The 25930-nt window shown below is 34.4% G+C and overlaps 1 protein-coding gene across 15 annotated transcripts in view; it reads left to right on the forward strand.

Moving 5' to 3' along the window:
* The window catches only part of LOC109025816 (uncharacterized), a 514558-nt gene that overhangs the window by 152026 nt on the left and 336602 nt on the right, over positions 1-25930 (forward strand). For 2 of the 15 annotated variants that reach the window (XR_010129576.1, XR_010129577.1), the window contains exon 1: positions 13941-13992. The exons of 10 other annotated variants lie outside the window; for them this stretch is intronic. Coding sequence is in view for 1 of the 5 variants with exons in the window: in XM_063694830.1 (XP_063550900.1) it covers positions 11002-11051; positions 12246-12470 (275 nt within the window). In the remaining 4 variants the exon portion in view is untranslated. Of the gene's footprint in view, positions 1-11001; positions 11052-12245; positions 12505-13940; positions 13993-25930 lie in introns of those variants that run through there. 3 more of the 15 variants (XR_010129571.1, XR_008677686.2, XM_063694830.1) reach the window with 3 other exon arrangements.

The raw sequence follows: 25930 nt of genomic DNA on the forward strand, positions 1-25930 counted from the left end.
CATAAAAAAGCAGGTGATAGAAACTGTAAGAACAAAATGTTGAATTTAATAGACAAATATTTCAAAATAGTTATTAAAAATATGTTCAAAGAATTAAGGAAACTTTAAAAAGTAAAAGATGCTGCATCAAATACAGAATATAAATAAAGAGAAATGATGAAAAGGACCAAATTTAAATTCTGGAGTTGAAAAGTGTAATAACTGAAAAATTAAAAAAATTATTAGAGGGACTCAATAGTAGATTTGAACTGGCAGAAGAAATAATTTGCAAACTTTAAGATACATTGATAGAGATTATGCAATCCAAAGAATAGTAAAATATCAAAAAATAAAAAAAGTAGTGCCTCAGAGAAGTGTAAAACACCATTAGTGCAACAGCATAAACCAGTGGAAGCATCAGATGGAGCAGGGAAGGAGATGGAGAGAGAAGCAGAAAAATATTCAAAGAAATACTGGCTGAAAACTTCCAAAATTTATTGGCAGATATGAACCTAATGATGAAGGAAGTTCAAAGAACTCTAATTATGATAAACACAGAGAAATAACTACTAGCAGACACATTACACTAAAAATGCCAAAAGGCAAAGACAAGGAAAACATCTTGTAAGCTTCAAGACAAAAATGACTCATGACTTACAGAGAACACCATTAAGATTTACAGCTGACTTCTCATAAGAAAATATAGATGCCAAAAACGGTGAGACAACATATTTTAAGTGCTCAACCTCCTGAGTAGCTGCGATTACAGGCACCCACCACCACGCCTGGCTAATTTTTGTATTTTTAGTAGAGATGGGGTGTCACCATGTTGGCCAGGCTGGTCTCAAACTGACCACAGGTGATCTGTCCGCCTTGGCCTCCCAAAATGCTGAGATTACAGGCGTGAGCCACTGCACCTGGCCTTATTTGTCTGTTTTCATGTCAGTACCATGCTGTTTTGGTTACTACAGCTTTGTGGTATAATTGACGTCAGATAATGTGATGCCTCCAGCTTTGTTCTTTTCTATCAGGATTGCTTTGGCTATTCTGAGTCTTTTGTGGTTCCATACAAATTTTAGGATTTTTTTTTCTACTTCTGTGAGGAATGTCATTGATATTTTGATAGTGATTACATTGAATCTGAAGATCACTTAAATAAGACATAAAAATGGTCAACAGTTATATAAAAATGGTCAATCACTATCAGAGAATGCAGTTATATAAAAATGGTGCAATCAGAGAAATGCACATCAAAACCATAGCGTGATATCAACTCAATCTAGTTGAAATGGCTTTTACCAAAGAAACAAAAATTAATGGATGCTGGCAAGATTGTGGAGAAAGGGAAATGCTCATGCACTATTTGTAGGAATGTAGATTAGTACAGCCACTATGGAAAATGGTATGAAGGTTCCTCAAAACACTAAAAATAGAATTATTATATAACCCAGCAATCCCATTGTTTAGTATATATACAAAAGAAAGGAAATCACTATATTGAAGGGATAGCTGCACTCCCATATTTATTGCAGCACTATTCACAGTAGCCAAGGTATGGAATCGATATGTGTTCATCAATAAATGAATGGATAAAGAAAATGAGGTATGTATACACAATGGAATATTATTCAGCTATGAAAAAGAATGGAATTCCGTCATTTGCAACAACACGGATGGAACAAGAGGACATTATGTAAAGTGAAATGATCCAGGCACAAAAAGACAAACATTGCATGTTCCCATTCATATGTGAGAGCTAAAAAGGTTGATCTCATGGAGATAGAGAGTAGCATGATGGTTACCAAAGGCTTGGAAGGATAGTAGAAGGGGTGATAAAGAGGTGTTAATGGGTACAAAGATGCAGTTAGATAGAAGGAATAAGATCTAGTGTTTAGTGGCATAATAGGGCAACTATAGTTAACAGTGAATATTGTATATTTCAGAATAACCAGAGGCATGAAATTTGAATATTCCTAACACAAAGAAATGATAAATGTTTGAGGTGATATACCAATTACCCTGATTTGATCATTACACATTATGTGCTTATATCAAAACATCACATGTATCCCATACATATGTACAACTATTGTGTATCCATAAAAATTAATACAAAAAGAAACAATATTTGGGAAACTTAAAAATATGTAAAAATTAAACACTCACACTCCTAAGTAATCACAGGGTTAAAAAAGAAATAAAAAGGAAAATTAGAAAATATTTAAAGATGAATGACTATTAGACACAAAATACCAAAACTTATGGATTGCAGGTAATGCAGTCCTTAGAGGGAACTTTATAGCTTGTAAGTGCCTATATTTCTATAGAAGTAAGTTCTCAAATTAAGCATGTAACCTTGTACCATAAGACAATGGAAAAAGAAGAGCAACTACACAAGGATAATAAAGACTCAAGTGGAAATTAATAGAAAAGAGATTATCGATAGAGAAAATCAGTAAAATGAAAACCTGGTTATTGGAAAAGACTAAAAAATTGGCAAACCTTTGCTAGATCAAGAGGAAAAAAAGAGCAAAATTACATGAATCACAAATGAAAGAGGGCACATTACTACTGACCTTAGAGAAATAAAAAGGATTATAAAGGAATACTATGAACAATTGAATGCCAACAAATTATACAACTTTGATGAAATGGACAAATTCCAAGGAAAACCCAAACTACCAAAGCAACTCAAAAAGAAATAGATAATCTGAACAGACCCATTAGCAGGAAGAGAGATTGAATGTTTACATAAGAATACCAAATCTTCACAAATTCATTAAAAACATAAAAAAGTGGGAACAATTTTCAGCTCATTCCATGAGGCCAATATTACCCTGCTAACAAAACTAAACAAAGCCATAACAAGAAAACTACAGACCAATATCTCTTATGAACATCAATACAAAAATCTTCAACAAAAAACTAGCAAACTGAATCCAGCAGTGTATAAAAGAATTATAACATAAACAAGTGAGACATTGTAGGAACAATGTTGGTTTAACATCTGAAAATCAATTAATGTATTATGTCATATCAATTTAATAAAAAACCAAAAAGCCCCACATGAAGATCTCAATAGATGCAGGAAAATCATTTGACAAATTCAACACCATTTCATGGTAAACACACTCAACCTACTAGAAATAGAATGAAACTTCCTTAATCTGATGAAGGGCATCTGTAAAAAATTCACAGCTGACATCATACTTTATGGAGAAAGACAATACTTTCCCTCTAAAATCAGGAACAACACAAAGATACCCACTCTCACTATTTTTATTTAACAGGTTTTAGCTAGGGCAATTAGTCAACAAATAAAAGGTATCCAAATTGGAAAGGAAGAAGTAAAACTGTATTCACAGAATACATGATCTTATATGTAGAAAATCTTAAAGAGTTGACTAAAAAACTATTAGAATGAAGAAATGCATTCAACAAAGTTGTGAAAACACAAAATCAATACTCAAATATTGTATTTCTATACACTGTCCATAAATAGTATAAAATAAAAATTTAAAAAATTTTTATTTACAATAGCATCAAAAAGAATGAAGTATTTACGAATAAACACAACAAAGTACAAAACTTACACTCTTAAACCTAAAATACATTACTTAAAGAAATTAAAGAACATACAAGTAAATTGAAGAATACTCATGTTTTGCGTCGGTAGACTTAATATTGTTAAGATACCTGTAATCTCCTAATCGCTCTACAGATTCAATGCAATCCCTGTCAGAATAGCAGCTGGCTTCTTTGTAGAAATTAAAAGTCTGATCCTAAAATCTGTATTGAATTTTGAAACACCAATATAAAACAATCTTTAAAAAGAAGAACAAAGTTGGAGGACTCACACTTCCCAATTTTGAAACAGATTATAAAACAAAAGTAATCAAGAAAGTGTGATACTGGCATCAAGATAGACATATGCATATATGGGGCAGAATAAAGAGTCCAGAAATAAACACATGGCTTCTGTGGTTTACTGACTTTTGGCAAGGGTATTGAGGCTATCCAATGGGAAAAGAATACTTTGTTTAACAAATCGTGGTGGAACAACTGGATAACCATAGGCAATACAATAAAATTACACTTTTACTTCATACTTTATTCAAAAATTAACTCAAAATTAGTCAAACATCTAACTGCTAAAACCATAAAACTCTTAGAAGAAAGCATAGCGGTAAATGGCCATGACTTAGATTTAGCAATGAATTTTTAGATATGACACCAAAAGCATAAGCAAAGGCAAAAATAATTGATAAATTAGACTTCATAAAAATTCACATTCAAGAAAGTGAAAAGACAAAGCCCAGAATAGGAAAAAATATTTGTAAATCATATATTTGTTAAGGGACTCATATCCAGAATATATAAAGAATCCTTACAACTCAATAATAAAAAGACCCAATTGACAAATGGTTAAAGAGGCTTAATAGATATTTCTCCAAAGAAGATATACAAATGGCCAATAAGCACATGAAACTTTCTTGACATCATTTGTCATCAGGGAAGTGAAAATCAAAACCACAATGAAATATTACTTCACACCCAGTAGGATGGCTATAATAAAAAAGTCAGATAATGGCATTGGTTGGTGAGGATGTGCAGAAACTGGAATTCTCATACACTGCTGGCAGTAATGTAAATTAGTGCCGCTAGTATGAAAAACAGTCTGGTGATTCTTCAAATGATTAAACATATAGTTACCATATAACTCAACAATTTCACATTTAGATATGTATCCAAGACAAATGGAAACATGTTTCTAGAAAAAAATGGGTATGAATGTTTACAGTAGCATTATTCATAATAGCCAAAAGGTAGAAAAGTCTCAAATACTTATTGTCTGATGAATGGAGAAACAAAATGTGGTATATCGATGCAATGGAATATGATTCAGCCATTGAAAGCAATGAATGCAGTGCTGATACATGCTTTAACATGAATGAACTTTGAAAACATGCTGAGTGACAGAAGTCAGTTACAAAAGATCACTTGTTATATGATTCAATTTTTCTGAAGTGTCCAGAAAAGGCAACTCTGTAGAGATGGAAAGTAGTAGATTGCCCACGTTGGGAGGATGGAGAAGTAGATATGTGGTAGGTAAAGGTCGCAGGGTTTCCTTGTGATGTGATGAAAATGTTCTAAAATTGACTGTGATGGTGACTGCAAATATCTGTAAATGTACTAAAAACCATTGAATTGCGGACTTTAAATGGGTGAATTGTATGTTATGTAAGTTATATCCCAAAGTCAATACAAAAAATGAAGTGGGTTACCTTCCCACCCAAGTCTATTGTTTTAGATGACCTAAAGTAGCTACCGTTAGGTTGAGAGAGGTACATGAGCTCTAGAAAGCAAAAGATAATAAGCAGACAATTAAACAAGCCAATGCAAGAGGTGTAAGTTTTAAATCTGAAAAAAGAATTTAGTAGATGATTACTGACTCGAGGAACTGAGTGGAAACAAATAGATCAGAAGCTATGCGTTTAAGGGAAGCACATTTCCAGTAAAACAATAATTGCAGCTTTACAAAACTCCGTGATTATGAAACACCCCTTGGTTCCCCAAACTTACATAGGCAGAAAATGGACAGCAATGGTTTTGATATCTGAAAGTTGTCGCTGAAAGTGTGCTCACTGAAAAATGTACTTATTTCAGATATGGTCATGTAGGATAATGGACAAGAAAAAAAAAAAAACCTTTTAACCAAAACAGCATCCCAGAGGGTAGAGTCAGAGCAATGGAGAAGAATGGACACAGTAGATTCTCCTGAAGAGTTGAATCAGGGACTTAGAACTTGCTGAACTCTCATGAATTGGGGTTTCACTCTTCCTGCCTAGCAGGATTTCATAATTGGAATGGATCTATGATTGCTGTATGTCTACCCTTTTCCTCTTTTCACAGTTGGAAACTTTGTGAGAGTTATCTTGTTTCTGCTTTACCATTGATGTAGAAGTATACATAGAGGAGGGAAAGAACTTGTCTTCTTAGTTCACAGGTCATGGGATCACAAGAAGCCACCTCAAACTTGAATAGAAAGAAATAGAATAACTCTGTGACCCATGGTCTTTGAGCCAGATGCAATAAGTAGACTGTCTCTTTTTAGGATATTCTTAAATGTGTTCTATGTGTGGGAAGAAATAACATGATTATGGTGACCAATAGGGCAGACAGTGGCAGAGACTGATACCCATTAAAAAAAGAATCCAGTCTTGTCTTCTTCATGATCACACAACTACATTTCCCAGCCTCTCTCACATTTACTTGTGGTCATGTGACAAGGTCCAACTAATAGAATGTGAGAAGAGATGTATATCACATCCAGGCCTGGCTCATTAAAACCCACTGCAAGCACTTCTCCATTTTCTTCTCTCTTACTTGCTGTCTTGGAAAGAGCCAATCTCCATGGTGACTCTGAAAGCCATGTGTTGAATATGGCAGAGCCTGCATTAGCCTCACTCGAGTGACTACATGGAGGAAGGTCTATCAACATGTTTATCCACTCAGTACCATTATTTAAATAGCAAAAATTCTCTTGCATTTGCACCATTACCCATTATTTTCAGTCTGGTATTTTTTTAAAAAGCAATTAGCCACCCCTAACTAATATAACTCTTATCATTGAATGCCTTTCTTGCATTGAGTTTAATAAATTGTTCTCACTGGGTATTTTTATCTTTTTTTCCTCTGATTTATGTACACTCTAGGAGGTGGTTTCAATGACTACTTAGGCTACTTACATTCTCTATAAAGTGATTTTTTCCCCTCTTGAGTTTTATATCTTTCTCCTTGTTAGTAGTTTCCTTCCTATAATTTCTAGTTTTATGCATGATATATCTGTAATATGATTTGAAATAAAATGGGAAACATAAGGAATTTTACCCCAGAAAATTAAAACAGAGTGAATATAGACTGGATAAACACATATTATGGCCTTTCCACTTGTCTTCCCCACTCTGTACACCGGAAAGATAAGATTTTAAAAAATATTACATTGGGGTAAAATAGTTTTGGGGTGTGAAGGAGATAAATGTAGGTCTGGAACAATCAGTCTAGACTTTTAGACCTTTTTAACAGCTAATTTGGATTACTATTCAATAAATTTGGTTGATGACTGTGCAAGCAATATATACTATGACCCAACAGTTTGGATGGACTATGATTGTGCTATACACAACTTTTAATTTGGTTCTTGTTTCATCTTGATAGTATACTATGTTTTTTTCATCCTTTTCAACTTGCAATGCTGAAAAAAATTTCTAGAAAGTAGCATATTAAAAAAAGCCAGAGTGTTACTCATTTAAATAATTTATTTTTCAATCAGGGACATCAGTTTGATGATTAATACTCTGCATTCATTTTCTCCTTTTAAGAAACCTGAAACAAACAGGCTTGCGCAGTGTATATATAATTCATTTAGGTGTTGAAGTCTGAGCCTACATTTGTAAGAGAAAATTTCAAACGAGCCATAATTAATATGTCACTTTAGGAGGAGCAGTGGGATGAGGGGGTGGAAGTAAATGGATCTACCTGATGTTCTTGCAGTGTATGCGTGGAAAGGAGAAACTAAAGTTAATGCACAAAGAAAGGATCAGCTTTGCAAGCTCATTTCTTTGAGTTCATGCCAAAGTAAATAGGTATATCTGTGGTATCTCCTTCTGGAGGTGTGGAAAGTGTAGGTTAAGTGTGATGGACTGCAGCACATTTCAGGAGAGGAAGCTTGAACAGTGTATTAATCTAGAAGGCCAACCTTGTTTTTTTCTCAGCTCCACTGCCATTTACTGGGTGAAATGTAAAAAAGCTATTTAGCAACTCCAGCTCCCAATTCTTTCTTGAATAAAGAAAACCAACAGATCTTTTTTTACCTCATCTGTTAATATGAAGTGAAAAATTGAAGCAGAAATGCATTATAAACATATATCACACTATTTGCTTATGTACATCTTCCTTGAAATTTTGATTCCGTCATCACTGGGATAGAAATTTGGTATGTCAATCCAGGTAAAAAGATTCTCTGGCAGTCCTTTAAGATGAATCTTCAAGTATTTCCAGTGAAATTTGGTGAATTCAGTTCTTTTCCCCATACATAGGGTGAGGAAGGGCTTCTGTTCTATCACTGTGATGAAATTTGTCTGGGCCACTCCAGACAGAAAACACCACTTCTTTCTTTATTTCTGGTTGATTTCAAGACCATCACTCAAGGATTGTGAATATGGAAAGTGATACATCTTCTAGCTATTCTTAGAATGTGACTGACATGTCTTTACACATAATGTTAGAACTTTGAGATGAAAGAGATTGGAGCTAAGAATCAGGAGACTTACTATTCTTGGTGATCAAATCCTTATGGAGGGTTGTGCCTAGTTAAGATCCTCTTGGAAGAGATCTCCTTCCTTAAGAAATCTCTTAAAGTCCCCTTAAAGAGATCCTTGGAAGGCCAGTGGGCCCAGGGGAAGAAGAAAAGACAGTGAGAGAACTTTCAAGAACAGTGAGTCCCCTGTTTTTTGAGGAACTGTGGTTGGAAGTGAGGATGTTTAGTCTGGAAATGAGATGCTTTATGGGAGCCATGATAGTACAGTTATAGTGTATTCTTCCAGAGAAGAAAAACAAAAATCAGAAGATGAAGAAAACCAACACGGAACTGGTGGTATACATTACAGAATTAAAATTCAGTTGAATGTAATGGAAATAAACATTCTAATAACTGTTGTTGTTAAATAATGGTAGTGAGGTTCATATCACTGACATTGTTTTAATAGATATTAGTACTACATTTATTAAATATGTTTGCAAACTTTGGGAAATAAGTTATATCATTTGAATTTCAAAGTATAGGGTTAGGATAAGAGTGTAGACACAGAAATCAGATGAATTGAAATTTCATCCTGGATTCTGTCATTTACTATGTGGATGTCTTTGATATTTTATATCTTCAAGCCTAATTTTCTCTTCTATGAAATACAAATGATCACAGTATTTATCTGATTGGGTTGCTGTCAGTATTAAATAAGACAATATATTTAAAGCATTCAATACAGTTCTGGAATACAGGAGGTGATCAACAAATGAATAGTATTTATTCATTATTATTATTACTGCTCTATGACTTTCAACCTGAAGAATTGTGTATGATGTGTTCTTAAATCATTGTAACAGATATTTTTCTGTGGAAGAATATCTTAATATAGCTAATACTTCAATTTTTTACCCATAGTTAGAAATATTGCAAAAAGTGTTATTAAGAAATCATTAAAATTTGCGTCTTATTCATAAGATTGCTGTTAATATTATGCCGCATTCTGTGTTTGTGTGGAAAGTCCATACAACCCTTCCTTAATAAAAAGGACATTCACAAAGTAAGTGCTACTGATGAGCAAAATGGAGACTCTCTGGAGGAAAATCAAGTAACTTTTCTACCTTTTTATAATATATCTGATATTTGCATATAGATTGAGATTTCCCTTACCCTACACTCCAAGTTTCTCTCTGCTGTTGTAGGAAAATTTTATGACAGTGGCTTTTTGGAAATTAATGATGTCATCAGTTACTTGTTCATTAATAAGTCATGGAGAGTTTGAGGAAGAAATGAAATGAACACAGGCTTTTGTTGTTGTCTTTGGGGTTGTGAAGGTTTATATCCCATCTTGCCAAAAATTAGAACAAGTAGCTAGAGAATTTAGACAAAAAATTATCCAGGGGAAATTCACATTAATAGCCTTAAGTGTCTAATTAATTTAATGCTATTTCTTGCATTTACATAAACAGGTTTAATTTTATAGGAGTTTGCAATCTGTGATATAGGAGTCACAATTTCTGTGAGCTCCTTGAAAACTCTTTCTATGTTCTCATCTATTCTCCTCTCCTTTCATAAATTTTGGTGTTAGAAAACTGTGTCATAAAAAGGCATTTATAGTTCAATATAATTTTCCTTCTTTTTCTTTTATTTTCTTTAAAATGCAGTTTTAGAAGTAATAAAATCCTTCCTTCTGTAAATATTCAATCTTTTTTCCCTAAGGGAAGATTAATTTGTAAATATGCTAATGGATTTGTATAATATTAAACTTTCCCAAGAAAAATTACATTACTTCATATGAATGAACACATCTATCTTATTCAATTTATAAACTAATGGCTGAAAACCCCAAAACTGTTTCCTACTATGTGTCTTATAACTAAAATGACTGCAGGCACAGCCACAAACTTGGCATTTCACAGCAAATTTATTGGATGAATTTTTTTTTCAGCCCCTTTATTGAGTTTTCCTCATTTAGCTGTATTTGGATTGTAACTAATAAAATGCAATTCCCCTTACAAAAAGGTGAAAAAGTAAACATGCCGCTTAAAATAGAAGCGATTTCTAAACAGGAAGTAGACTAAAAAGAACAAATGTGTAGTTTAAAAGTGCTATCAGGAGTCGGGATGCTGTGATGGAGATGTTCCCACAGCTAACTTTCATTAAAACAGCAGGGTGACTGCCTAGGTTAGGCAGTGAGCTAAGGACCTGGTGGTTCAGTTAGGTAGCTCTTCAGATATTGTGCATGAGAAACTTAACCCCTCCTCATCTTGGTTGTTTCTTTATTACTTATTTTCACCGGCTAGATCCTTCCATTGCATAAATTATTTCCTGGAGTCAGGAATTAATACCTTGGTGCCCTGCTAGTATCCTGAGATGACCTTAAGAGTGATGTTGGCTAATGTCCCCAGGCGATACTCCAAATTCTGAGGTGACGTTTGCATTACTTATGCGTCTCCCTCTGAGGGACACAATGAGAGCTGGCTGGACTCATAGGAGAAATATGCAGGAGGAGAAGGGGCTCTAAATTGAGAATTAACACGAATAGTTCCATAGCAGATCTAGAAAGGAACTTCTTGGAATTCTGAGAATTCTTCCCAATAATTAGATACTCTGTTTTCATAAAGGCTCTTTGCTAGTCACTTGAAATAATCCTCATTCGAGGGAAGATTGCAGTGAAGGGCAATTATGACGGTCATCTCACTTCTTGTATTTTACAGAAGAGCATATTAGGAGGCTCCCGTGCAATGGTGAAGAGAAACAGGATCTGGTGAGCAGTCCCCACAAAGGTCAAGGAATAGTTGTAGAAAATAATTTATAATGATGTGACTCTTTAACTTATTTTTTTCTTTAAAACTGGGCCTTTGCTTTCTGTATTTTTGTTGACTTTCGTGACATGATTTAGGGAACGTGATTTAAGTTCTTCTTGCGTGGGTTTTGTTAAATGGGACCCACTGACTTCCTCCATGCATGCCAGTGGTGTGGATTGCATTTGCCAGGTTGTTCTGATTGCTTATAATAGAAATCCAACTTAAACTAGTTTAAGCTGGGTGGTGGGTGGAAAGGAAGAATGTATTGGCTTGGCTAATTGAAAGTCTCAGGAATATAGCTAGAATCAGACATCGTTGCATCCTGGGGCTCACATTATGCCACTAGGGGCTGGTTGGCTTCCATCTCTCAATTCAACTTCCCTTGGTTTGGTTTTATTTTTAGTCAATTACCTGTGGCCACCAACTTGTCCAGTCATACATTTTCTCTTTTGCATCGATCCTAGAAAATCCTAGGGCTGTCACTATCCATCTTCAACCATGTGCCCACCCTTGAAGCTAGCCTGTGAGGGTCAGTTTCTCTCTACTCACAAAGAGTCTGAGTGGGAGAATAATTCTTCAGAGCAAAGTAGAACAACTCATTCTAGATACAGGAGGAATGTGTGCTGTGCAGTCAAAAAGGACATGTCTCTACCACCGTTATGAATGAATGAAGAGGCATGACATAATAAACAGCTAGGAAAAGGGACCCAAATGACAAGACCATAACAAAAGGGACATCTTGCTATCACATGAAGACTGCCTAGGTCATTCTTTGTTGGGCTCATGCCATTCAAAGTGATGTGGTTGATTGAAATGTTATCTAAGCGGGTCTAGATGTAGCTGGGAAATAAGGCATATCCTTGGCTTATGAGCAGCTTTATAATGTTCTGTGTTTTGTGTCTTCCAACTAGAATACAACTTTTCCAAAAACAGGCACTGTATTATACTCTACTGTACTTCTCTAAGAACATAGCACAGTGCTGGCCACAGAGCAAACATTAAGTACAGACTTCTGATGGATTCATTTCAGCTGTTTGTAATGCTTATCACACAAGGATTTCTCTCAAAAACCATCCTCACTGACAGCTACATTTGCTTCCCATTTTTCCATATTACTTGAGGAGTCTGAATATGTCCTTTTAATGTGCCTCCAGGTTTCTGTGCTTTCTCTCACACCACCAACGCTCTGTCTGGCAGAAGCTGAGACCACGGCTGCTGTCTTTCTTCCCCTACTGAAAGGCTGTGCTGCACTAAGTATTGCTTCATGCTGCTTTCCTGATCCGCTTTGCATAACTGCCTGGAAGAAAGTACTTTTATGGATAATCCAAAGAGGGAAATATATTGAACATTACTTTACTTTAGCATATTTTATGGGTTAAATCCATTAAAAATACTATTACAGTGAAATTCTCTATAGAGCAAGCATTTCTCCAATTCTAACAGTGTTCAACTAGTTTTAAAGCATATTTCATACCTTGTAATTAGAAAACAACCAAATCATTAAGATAGTTTCCTAAGAACATAGATTGTAGAGGTCTGTCAGAGTTCTTGATTCAGTTTATGGAAGGGGCCTTAGAGATAATATAATCCTGGATAAGAAATAGATTCATCTTGTGTGCCAGATTTGATCAGTTGATGGTGGCTGCCTGGAGAGCTGTGTTAAGAAATAATATATGGCTAAGTCCAGACTCAGTGGAAAAAAGTGCCGGGGTTGATTTTTTTAAATGTCTACCACGATTAAAGAAGGGAAGAGTAGCACCATATGTACCACCTATTTGCCGACTGGGCACAGTCTCTTATTTTACAAAATTAGAGAAATTAGTCCAAGATTACATTACTAGTTAGTAGCAGAGCCCAGTCTTTTTAGCTCAGTCTCTCAATATTCCCTCAAAGGCTCTTTTCAAATGTGTTAACTGAGAGAGGCCTGCAAAAGTAGTCAAATGGAGCTTGGTATATCATCTTACTCCTGTAACTATTAGCTAAATGTGACATTTAATTAAATTATACATTCCTTTATTAACCAAAGAATTAACAAATATTTATTGACCACATACTATGTACAAAGCAGACATGGTGCTTGGCACAGTTGATGAAGATGACATCTCAATTTGTTCTTCAGTGGCTGATCATTTTTTATACCAGAAAGGAGGAGCTAGATTGTGTCATGATTCATCTCTGGCTATGTTGTTTTGCTTTCATTCAGTACTAATTTGGTTCCCTCTTTGAATCTTATAGTCTACCACCCATAGATAAAGGAGAAGTGTTTCACTAATATCCTGTGTATATTGTCTACTTTGCTAAAAAAGTACTACCCTTTGGACTCTATGATAAATCTTGTAAAAATGGAATTATATTCAAGGGAATTAGCAGCACATTGTGGACCTAGTTTTTAATAACAGGTGTCTAATGTGTGCATGTGACATGCAAAATACGCTGATGCAAATGGATGATTGCATGTGCAAAAATATGCAGATTAATGTGCAAACAGATGTTCAAATAATTTCCCATTATTGCATGCCATTACCCTTTTTGAATGCACAACTGCATATTTTGTATACAGATATGTTTGCATTGTTTATATTTCATGTGTGCAATTTATACACATCTTTTCAAGGACTAGTCTCCATCATGTCCCTAATTGGGAAGCCTTAACCTTCCAATGCATTTTCCATTCCCTGAGAGAGTTCTCCGCACAAAAAGGAAAATACTATCACTTACCATTAGAAAGCTCAATATTACCAGAAGATAAATGCTAATTTTTATCTGTCTCTCTTTGTTAGAAATGTGGTCCTTTCCTATCAATACAGCTTTTGATGTCAGTGTAATAAAATGTAAAATCTGTGCAGATTCTCAAACTGTCAAAACAACAGTATGCACTTAACGAAACTTATCTAGCTCTTGGTAAGTATTTAATTTTTTTTGTTTTGTTGGTTTTTCTTACATCTTCATTCCTGCAGTTATCAGTGCTCAGAGATAGCCCCATGAAATATATCTTTGATTTTGAGGTAAAAGAAATCTTGGCTTACGATGGACTCTTTTAGGGCTTATTTTTCTGGACAATTTTAGATATCAGATCAAAAAATGGAAAATAAAATAAAGTTATAATCTCATTTTTATACCAAGCATTTTAGATGATTGGCTGTAAATTGCTATATTTCATTACTAAGTTGGTTTAGTGCAATTCATATACATCATTTGAAAACTAAAATCACAGAGGCTTTATATCTTTCTCTGGTAGTTGTTCCTAACATGATATTTTCAAATACTCCAAAGTATATATTTCTAGAATATTTCACCATATCACCGTTTTCTTCAAGCTGAGTTTTGGCATTAATTGATTCAACATTTTCATGTATTACTTCATTAATAGGACACTTTATTCTGCTATCATTTTTTTTCAAATTATCCCCTCCTCAAAACGCTGAAACGCATACTGCCCCACCCCCACCAGAATGGCGAGGTATCCATATCTATGTTTAAATAGCACTTAAATAATAGTGCAGGCAGGTTGGGGGAGGTAGTGGTGGGGGAGTGGAAAGAAGAAAACACTGATGATTCTATAGAGAATTACTCCTCTGTTTTATAAAGAAAAATTATGGTGAATCATCTATTATTATGCAACTGGTAAGGTAACTATTAAAATACAGTCTCATATATTGCTACAATTTAAAAAAGTAAATGTGGTGGGGGAATTCAGTGTGGTTGTTATTACTCTAAATATAGACATAGAGGTTGTGTTGGAAAGTAATATTTAAGATATAGCATCTCATTCGTGATCTCTGAAGAAAAAGTTGAACATGTTTTCCACCCTGAAACCCGAAGCAAAGTGGAGACAAGAGTTAAATGTTTGTTGGCTTTTGAGGTGCCCCTCCTCTGATGCCACTTATTATTATGAGTTCTGAGGCATTAAATCTAAAGGCCCATCAACTCACATCTTCCAGCCCTGACTGTCTGTGGACAGGACCCTGTCTGTCTGTTTCCTCTATTGCACTATTTTGTTTGTACTACTGTAATCATTTTGCTGGCCCAGATCTGTGTGGGTGTGCTGGCAGCTTTACAACAAAGTTACATGGGAACAGAGTTAAGGTTGAATATTTATTAGAAGAAGCCATCTGGCGTCAGGCTGTCTGTACAGGGGGGCTCGTTTCTTTAGTAGGCTCTCCTCTTTCTCTAGAGCTCTTCCTCCCTTTCTCTGTCCTGTGCTCTCTCCCCCTGCTCCTCATTTCACAGTTCTGAAGAAGTTGAATGTGCCTCTCTAACCCATTAATTTTGTCCTTTGCATTTATGCTCTTACAAAAAAATCGCCAGATCGTTCTGTTTCTTTTAAATTTGTTCTTTTTTCTTGGAGGCAGCTTGTTGCTTGTTTCCATGCTGACAGTGCCCACAGAGGGACACCAATAGAAGGCAGCAGGTCCCCCACAGCAGAACAGTGGCTTCACAGGTGGGCTTACAAGTTGCCCTAAACATCCATTTTCTGTTTCTGGTTTTCTTTTCCTTTTTTCTTTTTCTTTCTTTTCTTTTTTTTTTCCTTTTTTCCTCAAGTGGGCAAACTGTATAAAAGCATCTCTCTCTGGAGCCAGGTTAATGTCCACACAGGCAATAAGATGCATTCCTAGAGGATAAGTCATTTCCTCAGCCTTTGCCATCTTGCTGCACCTCAGCATCTTAATTGATTACCAACTTGTCTTTGAGGTGTTTAGTTTCTTCATTTACCATTTTTGTATGAGTCAGTTGTTTGTTTTCCTTTTCTGTGAATGTTCCTTTCTTTCCTTTTTTTTTTGTTGTAGCTACAACTCCCTCTGCCTCTGTGTGTTCTTCACCACTCCCCCAACAGCATCTGCTGAGAGCCTTCCTCAGCTCATGTAGCTTGTCCCATAGCTGTAAGTGTGCTTCACAAGATGCCATTATCACCAACTTGATTGAGCGATGCCTATTTTAAAATACACAGGGTATGTAACTCATGCAGCCAGACAGAGGGAGGCTCATGAGCCCAGCATCACCACTACACTTGAAAATCCATTCAGATGTGGCAATAAGTATTTTGTGAATGCAAGGGGGGCCTGTCATTCCTGTTTTGCTTCTTGTGGGATGACAGCCAAATTCTAGGTTAGCTTCAGTTACGTCCCCATAAGTGAACTTCTCCCCCCTTACTCTGCATTGTGCGAAACCGCCCAGAGAGAGATTCCATGGGGAGACTGCACTATGGAAAAGACGATTTCTGTAAGATCTGGTAAATCTGTAGTAATGCATTTATTCTGGTATTGGAAGAGTGGCGATTTGTTTACTCAGTTCTTTATCTTTTCCAGAGTATAGGAGTTATCACAGCAATCAGAGGGGAGAAATTAAAAGATTAGTGCAGCACTGAAAACCTCCAGTGCGGATGGGCTATTAGGAATCTAAAGAGTTCAACAAGCCTAAATCTAAGTCAGCTTCGTAACTGCTGTCTCTGCTTCATTGTAGGGCTGGATTTTTTTTTTTCTTTTCCTGAGCACAGTTTTTCATCATTTTCTCAGGTGGGCTATGGACTAGCCAGTCATTTTAGTAGAGAGCCCTTATTTCAGGCAGCTTCAAATGCCTCATCATTTCTCAATGAGTTCCAGCTCCAGGAGATTTCAGTGCTGGAAGAATTGCAATAAGCTATGAAACTTTATCCCTTCTCAAGACTCTTCCGAGTCACTGGGGAACTCTGGCTTCCACGGGTAATGGTAATCGCTCCACTCACTTAGAGAAGGAAGGTACCACCTCGGGGGTCACATGACAATACCAAAGAGGTTAAATCAACTTCCAGCTGAGGTTTTACAGATACTTTTGGGATCTTGGAATGATATTACCATATTATTGTGCTTTTACTCTTGTTTCTTTTGGCTCAGGACTGAGGGAATAGTCTTGTGTAATAGATTTACCCAGGGAAGGCTTCACCTGATGCAGGCAGGACTGGGCTCTGGCGTCACCCCGTTTTGGTTTAACGAATCAGAAAGGTCTCAAAGAGAGATGTTGTTGGTACTCTGAGACTTGTATTTATCTTTAATTTCTGGAAGACTTAGGATAAGAATGCAACACAGTATCTCTGGGGAGATGAGTAGGGGATGAGAGTAATAGCTATTAAAATAAGAGAGGCGTTCAGGGAAATGACTCGTCATTTGATGCTTTTTTTTTTCCCTTCAAAAATCTGCCTAAAAGAGTTACCTGATTCATATACCACTGGGATATCTAATTGTGCCTATTTTTAAGAACTTATGCATCTACCTATGTTTTCCTGCAAAGACTTAATTGGATAAAGAAATAGCTTTAACCCTAATGGTCACACTAATCATCAAGATTGAATTATGGGTTAATCACTGACAACCATAAGGAAAAAATAACTTTTTAAAAATTCTGTATACCTCCTTCTAAAGAAAACAAGGCAAGGGTATAATACCTGGTGAAATTTTTTTCTATATAGCAGATTTTCTAGACTTTCTTAAAGAATGGATTATCTATTATTAAGGATGAATAAGATTCCTGTTCTGAAGGATTTAACAATCTTACACAGGAGACCAGCAAACCAATTACTAGCAGAAATACATAAATACAATAATGACCAAAAAGTATTAGTTTTCTGCCTGTAAATTTATCGATGCATTCTTCAGTATCTGGATATTGGAAATATGCCACATACTATCTTGTGTATTCTAAGCTAATTTAATACAGCCTTTCTCCTCCAGGACCTTACAGTATAGCTTGGGAGAAGGGCATTTTCATTCCTTTTAACCAATAGAATAGAGTAATTGCCATAAAGGTGAGGAAAATAAGAAGCTAGAGGGCATGGCCAGGGAAGGCTGCACTGTTAGGTGATAATTACTCCGGGTGTTTTAGGAAGGCTTTTTTTTTTTTAATCAGTTTCCAAAAGGGCAGCCCATATATAGAACATGGTCCATCTTAGAGCATAAGACACCTTACAGTAGTAGAAAAAAAAAGAAGGCCAGGACTGGATTGCAGAGGATCTCGAATGCTAAGGTAAAGAGCATTTACTTAATTTGAGGGTTATTGGGCATATTTGAGTAGATAGTGATGAAATCATAGTAGTGTTGCACCACTAGTGGCCAGGATTTGGGCATCAGGATAGTGTGAAAGAAGTTAAACCAGAGTTTTATGTCTTTAGAAGCAGATTAAGGTAGGGGTAGTTATATAGGAGTTGGAAAGAATGAGAAAGGAAATGAAAGCCCATGTATAAAAAAAAGATTGACCAACCTCAGACAGCTTACTGGATGAGGAGGGAAAATACAAAAATGCAGTCTAGAATTCTGAGTCTGGCAAGCATTAAAACTTTGGGAAAATTAAATAGATATCAGGAAGTCACATGAGGAAAGAAATTGCAAGGGTAAGTTGAATATTTTGATTTTAGAAGTATTGAGCTTGAGATGTCTGGCCATTATTCAGGTGGCCAGACATCCCAAGCAAACTCAACCCACACAGCTGAAGAAAAGGAGGGGATATAGTTCAAGAGAGAATCAGCCTGAAAACTAGAGATTTATGAGTTAAATGCATCCAGGTAATAGTTAAAGATGTGAAAGTATGTGAAAGTTTCAAGGAAAAGAATATAGGACATCAGAAGAGAGGGTGGCTCAGGATAGTATATGCAGAAAAACATTGATTTAAAGAATGAGAGGGAAAAAAACAACAACAAACAAAGTAAGTATTGATTAAAAAATGATGAAAAGATGATCAAAGTCAAACAACACAGACAAAGCAAGAGTATAGCAAGGATGAAGAAAATCGAAAATAAATGAATTTATCACTCATCTGAGATAGAGCAGGCTCAGTCATTGGTGAAAAGTATTCAAGTAAAAAGCCATTCTGAAAAAGATGCATGGATGGTGACAAAGTGAGAAAGGAAAGGTTGACTGTTTTTTCAAGAAATCTGGCAGCAACAACAGGTAGGAAATATATGCCCAGCTCAAGGGAACAGGAGAAAGTAATTTTTAAATTGGAGAAACCTAAGCCAATTTGTTAGTAGAAGAAAGATTAAAAATCCAAGAGAGAAGATATAATGATAGAGCAATGTCCAAAAGCTGCCTTTGAGGCCTTTGCATATTTTCAGGGGAATAATGTCTTTCCTTATTATTTCATAGGATTTAAAAATAGTATTTCTTTTGATGGTAAAAGTAACACATTTCTCAGTGAAAGCAATACAGAAAAGAAAATAAGAACAACTTTTTATTTTCCATCCAGTGATAACCCATCTTAATCTTTGAGGGGTGTGTGTGTGTGTGTGTGTGTGTGTGTGTGTATCACAAAATTATGATTATACTATATGCAGTATGCAATCCCATTATTTTCAGGTTCTTAAAATTTATTGAAACATTTGATTTTCATGAAGAATGTATATACAATGAATCTATGTAGAGATAAACATTTATTTAGTCATTCTTAATTTGGGGCTTTTAGGTGAGTCTGAACTTTGTGGTATTAAAATTATGATAAATATCTTTTTACATGTATATTTTTGCTCACCATTGCTTATTTCTTTAGGATAATAATTGGTAGAAGTAATTTCAGGAATAAAAAAGATAAACATTTAAAAAACGTTTGATATAAAATTTTCAGTTAAAAAACTTCTTACAAAACGTAAACGCTCATAAAATATTTGCCAAATGGATAGATAAGTGAACAAATAAGAACATGTACTAACTTAACCTCTAAACAGCAGCGTATTCATTTAAACCCCAACAAACATGGAATATTATGTTACACTATTTCTTTCTAATTTTGACAGAGTATCTTACAGTTCTTTTTCTTTTGTAATTAATAAATCTGCACATTGTTTTTCACATTCTTATTACCACTTTGTACTCCTATTGTAACTTGATTATGTAATTAGGCTTTTAGGCTTTACTTAGTGATTTGTGTGAGGAATTTACATGCTAGGACTATAATAAATCTGTAAAATATTTTCATGGCCTATTGCTTGCATTTTAATTGTGTTATTTGATGTGAGAATTTCCTTTTAATATTTTGCAGTCAATTCTTTATAGGATAAACATGTAATTTAGTTTTAAAAGTTCTAAATAGTGAATTAATTATTAACTAATATTTCCCACTAATAGATTAGGTCACTTTTCTTACATTTGATACTTTTATGTATGAATTATGATTTGTTCCTGAGGTATTTATTGTATTCCATTTTCTGTCTGCTGATTTGAGGAAAGTTCCATGCTATTTTAATTATTGCGCTTCTGTGATGCCTTTTAATATGTGATAGGAAAAGTTTCCCATCACATGCTTGTACTTTTCAGACTTCCACATCTATTCTCACCTATATATTCTTTCAGATACATTGTGTCATTGTTTTTAAGTTCAAAACAAATCCCATTGGGGATTTGTTCTGAATTCAGTATATTCTGGATATTACAATATTCAGGAAAAGGGCCTACATTTTAATTTATTCTAAACTTTATACCCTTTGGCAAACCTTAATTTCTTTCTTTATATACATTCAATATTTTCCTTGTCAAATTTTTCCTTTGTGTTTTATATTTTTTTGGTGATTATGAATGAAATCTCTTTATCTCTAAATCGTCATTACATAACATAGAAACACTGGATTTTTGTAAATATAATTGTACTTAGGCTATCAGTTTCTATTAATTATAATTTAAAATTTATTATAAAACTGGACTTTCCAGTTATACAATAATAAAATCTGCATGAAGGGATAAATATTACTCTTCAATTAAAATAGTTTATACCACTTATTTTTATTCCATATTATGTTGCATTAATTGAACCTTCAGGAAGTTTATATATATATATTTATATATACGTATGTATATGTGTTTATATATATATATTTATATATACGTATGTATATGTATGTATATATACTTCATAACAACACTTTTCAGCTATATACCTTTAGAACCTGCCATTTTGCTAGCCGTAAAGCTTATTATATACTTAAGCACAGTGTTAGATGCTTAATCTGCCATTTCTTATTTCATCTTCAAACTAGTACATGAAGAAGGTATTCCTCATTTTACAGCTGAGCAAACTGAATGGCAGAAAGATTAAGAAACTTGACTGTGCTTGGGTAGCTAGAAAATGACAGATCAGGTATTATAACCTACCTCTCGCTTTAAACTACATGTAATACATGTATACTCAGTAAGTATTTGTTGACTGACCAAGCAAGCAAATGACTGAATGAATGGACAACTGAATGAACAAAAGATGTGGGATCAAATAGGAAAAAGCACAAGAGATAGAAGTAAATTTTAGAAAATCTCTTATACTTTTTCCCCTAAAAATGAAGGGATGGAAGCAAGAGAGAAAATTTGTCCTAGCAGTAGTTTTGAGATGGAGGAAATGGAATTTAAGGACAAATATCACATGACTTTATTCTTCTCAGTGAACAAAGAAATGAAGTTGGAGTAAGGAGAATGAAGTGATTTGATGAGGGGTTGAAGACTAAAGACAGGAGAGATTGTTTGGAAAGCTACCATGGGAATGTTATTAGCAGTAAAGAAGAGATTAATAGAAGGATATCTGAATAGATGTGAGGATCCAGCAGGTGAAGTTTCAGAGTCTTATTCAGTCTGGGGATCAGTTGGTGGTGCTTTGTCAATGAGCCAAAAATCACATGTTGACTAAGGAGCTAGGCAAAGGTTCAAAGATATTAAGAGGAGAAAATAACATGAAATATGGAGTGCCCTATATTATACATCCCTGAATCTGGGAACATATGGTTTACTCCATTTTAAGCCCTATTTATCTTTTTCTTTTCTTTTTTCTTTTTAAGAAAGGAATAGAAAAATTTGCCTAATGGATCATAAACAGTATAAAACAATCTGTACCCTTAGTTATTTAATATATATGACAAATAACTAGATATATATATTTATACATATGATATATAAAAAACATATCTTCCCTTGTTTACCCTTTTCAGGGAAAAGTAATATATAACTTTTCCCCATAGTCAATATGATATCTCAATCATTGGCTAGTTACCTTTCAACAGGATTATTACTTATCTTGTCTGTCAGTCATTACTTAATATGTCTGCTAGTTATTTAAGTTAGATTATAATCCAGTAACATGGAAAACATTTTAAAATTAAGTAGTGGTATAAAATTTTATTAGTATCAATTTACATTTTAATAGCAGTGATAATCTATAATGCCTATATTATTTTAATCATTAGTATAAATGTATATCTAGTTTTTTATTCAATCTTTTTATTCTCTCTCCCTTGATTTCAGTTTTTGTCTTAAAGCAGGCTATTATGTTCTGCAAACAACAGAAAGGGTAATAGCAAAACCTCAAATTAAGAAAAGTTAAAGCAGATGACTAGGTTTTATGAAGCAGCCCCACATAGGCTATTGTTAGGACGGAAGCCACATGCCCAATGACACAATATGGCAGGATAAAGAATCATTGGTTGGGCGATACGGACACTGAGAATGTTCTGATATTTCTGAGCGCATAGCATAGTGTCTGTTTAGAAAATTCTGGGAATGTGTCAATTAAGTGAATTAGCCACTTACTCAATTTTCTCCCCTGATGTATGCCTAGGAAAGATGATTCTGAAGCTGTCAGCGTGATGACTATCCAATGGTCAATTGGGAAGACTACCATGAAACTGCAGTTGCAAAATTTAATACCAATTGACTCTTTCTTGTTTCAGGAGGTTAAAATGTGTCAATCAAAGAGTGTGATGAGTGGCTCCTGTGTGTATGTTGTGCTATTATTTTTGGTCCTCAGTTCACAACAGAGATTATAATTTGCTTCTTGGTTTCATTAGAATTTTGCACATATACTAACTTCTAATGCATGTACATGTTATACAAACCATCTATATTTTGAGGTATTTCATGTTAACTAGCATTGTTCTTTACCAGTTGTTTTATAAAATATTCACCAGTATTGCCAAAAATGGCATGTTGAAGATATGACGCATGCATTAGAAGGATTTAAGTTGATTCCTCAACTACTCAGAAAAATATTCCAGCTGTTTAAATCAGACAGAATCAAACCTAATTTACAAATTAGTGCATCATTTAAACCAAACCATTTTTGGTGCTTTTTACTCAAACAAAATATTTTGTTTTTCTTGACTTTTTCTTCTAAGCACTAATTTCTTCAGGCTGTTGTTAGTTCACCCAGAAGGCAAACAACTTGCTTTAGCAGGAATTTCAGTAAACAATGAGCAGATACTTTAATGTCTAATGATAAAAATGCTCAAGTATTTTATAATGATATTATGTGTGATTAAGATCATTGGAATAAAGTAAATAATACTTATATTATGATGCATTTAAAATTATTAAATGGGCTTAAGCATTAAGAATTGAGAACTAATTTGATACTTATATCAGTTATTCTGTAGAAATTGCATCTATATTCATTTTTCACAAAATATGGCTGTATTTTAATAAAATATGGATGCCTTGCTGTTTTAGGTTTATGTTCGGAAATTATGAATATTTCCTATTTCTTTTGAGGCTGTTACTAGCACTTAGAAACATAATAAATTATCAATTATTTGGAAGTAATAATTTAAGAAAAAAGTCTTATAAAGCTATAATTAGCTAAGATAAAAATATGTTACTTTTGTTTTTGAATAATATAAAATGGACTTAAATTTGATAATAAAAGCTTGATTCTGTACCATTTGTATATTGAGAGTATATTTGGTTCAAACTGATAATGATGATCTTCCATATCTTTGAAAATACATTGTTACATTTTCATAATATAGCAATTTTGTTACTCTTCAATAAGAGAAAAAATATCTCCTTCAATAATTTTTCAAGATAATATAGGTTTTTGTCCGTTTGGATCATATAAAGCAAAAAAAAAAAAAAGGAAAAAAGGATGGGGGTGGAGGATTTCTTTGACTTTGAATTTGAAAATAAATAGGGCAATACTTGATTAAAGACAAAATTTTAGTGATTCAGAATGTCCCAGGAATGATACCATGATGTTTGTGGGCTTTATCATTTGCATACGATGTGTGCTCTGGTTGGGCTTCATGGCCTGTTTTTACTTTTAGCTTTTGCATTCCACAGGACTAAAACGTCAGCAGGGACAGTGCTAATTAATTTATAATGTTGTTTTGTGTTTCTGAACAAGGTACCTCAGTAATTAAGTGAAATATTTATGATGAATGTAAAACAAAGCAAATTTATTTGTTTGCCTGAAAGCTAACTTGTTATTTATTTAGATTGATCTTTTGAAGGATTCTTTAAATTGAATCATAGAATGAGGATGCATGATATTTAAAACAGAGATGGAGATAATGCTATGGATTAATGCATTAGAATATGTTACACTGTAAGTCAGACAAAGGGTAATCACAAAAACTTTGAGCAAATTGATAAGTTCTTAGTTTCGCTTGAGGAAGAGAATAAACTATAGTGAGAGTGGATCAATAATAAATTGCAAAAGGAAAATGTATAACTTACATATACTCTATAGTGCTCAGCACAGTCCCGTGGTTTAAAATTGTGTGTGTGACATTATAGAAGTATAGAAAAGTCATAGCTCTATGTGCTGTTTTGTAATAAACTGTGTGACCATTTTTCTTTATACAATATATACTTAATCTGGACTTATCTCAGTCTATATTAAATGACAAGACTGCTCTACTTTTAATGACAGCAACTAAACTATACTTATTCTCCCAGAGGGGAAGGATACAGTTTATGCTGTAGTTCATGCAAATAAAATATCTTCATAATCACAGGTAGAGGATTGAAACACTTACTTTCCTTGGAAACAAGGCCACATTTTTCTCATCTTTCAAGAAACAACTTTAAATGAACATTTGCAAACTTAAAAAATTTAGTTAATACCACTCTTTTTTTATGATAATGATCATCAAAGTTGCAATGGAAATATTGCAAAACCAAAAGAAAACAATAAAAACTTTTATGTCAAACTGGAGGAAGAAAAAGTTGTTCCAGCCAATGGGTTGCCTGTTTTCAAAGAAAAAAAAAAATCCTCTGGAGCTGCTAGGTGGGAAATGCACTAGTCATACTGACTACATTATTCTTCGTTATGGGATTATTATACAGTTTCTCACATTATGATACCTGGTATTGGAGACTGTATGTTGACAATGAATAGCATGGTATTAGAGATTATATGCTCACAAATAATAATTACAGCTAACATTTATTATGTGTCAGGCATAAATCCTCATCATAATCCTATAGGAGTAACTACTTTAACTTTGCCAATGGGAAAATTGAGGCAAAGAAAAGTTAAGTACAAAGTCCAATCTCAAATCCCTTCCAAATGAAGAAGCCAGATATATTAGTCTATTCTCATGATGCCAATAAAGACATACCAGAGAGTAGGTAATTTAGAAAGAAAAGAGGTTTAATGGACTCACAGTTCCACATGGCTGGGGAGGCCTCACAATCATGGTGGAAAACAAAGAAGGAACAAAGTCATGTCTCACATGGAGGCAAGCAAAGAGAGCACATGCAGGGGAACTCTATTTTATAATACCATCAGATCTCTTGACACTTATTCACCATCATGAGAACAGCGTGGGAAAGACCTGCCCCCATGATTCGATTACCTCCTACTGGTTCCCTCCCATGACATGTAGGAATTATGGGAGCTACAATTCAAGATGAGATTTGGGTGGGGACATAGCCAAACCATACCTCCAGATTAGAATCCAGGTAATATGCCCCATAGCTTTATTATTTGTCACAAGACATCATTTGAAAAAATAAATCTGTTTCAGGACTATATCAAAACAAAGTAATGGGACAATTGCTAGCCTAGGCCTATCTCGTAACCTCTAGCCACACAAGGCTATTTAAGCTTAAATTTGGGTTAATTA

The sequence above is a fragment of the Gorilla gorilla genome, chromosome 11 (assembly GCF_029281585.2).
Source record: "Gorilla gorilla gorilla isolate KB3781 chromosome 11, NHGRI_mGorGor1-v2.1_pri, whole genome shotgun sequence".
NCBI lineage: Eukaryota > Metazoa > Chordata > Mammalia > Primates > Hominidae > Gorilla > Gorilla gorilla.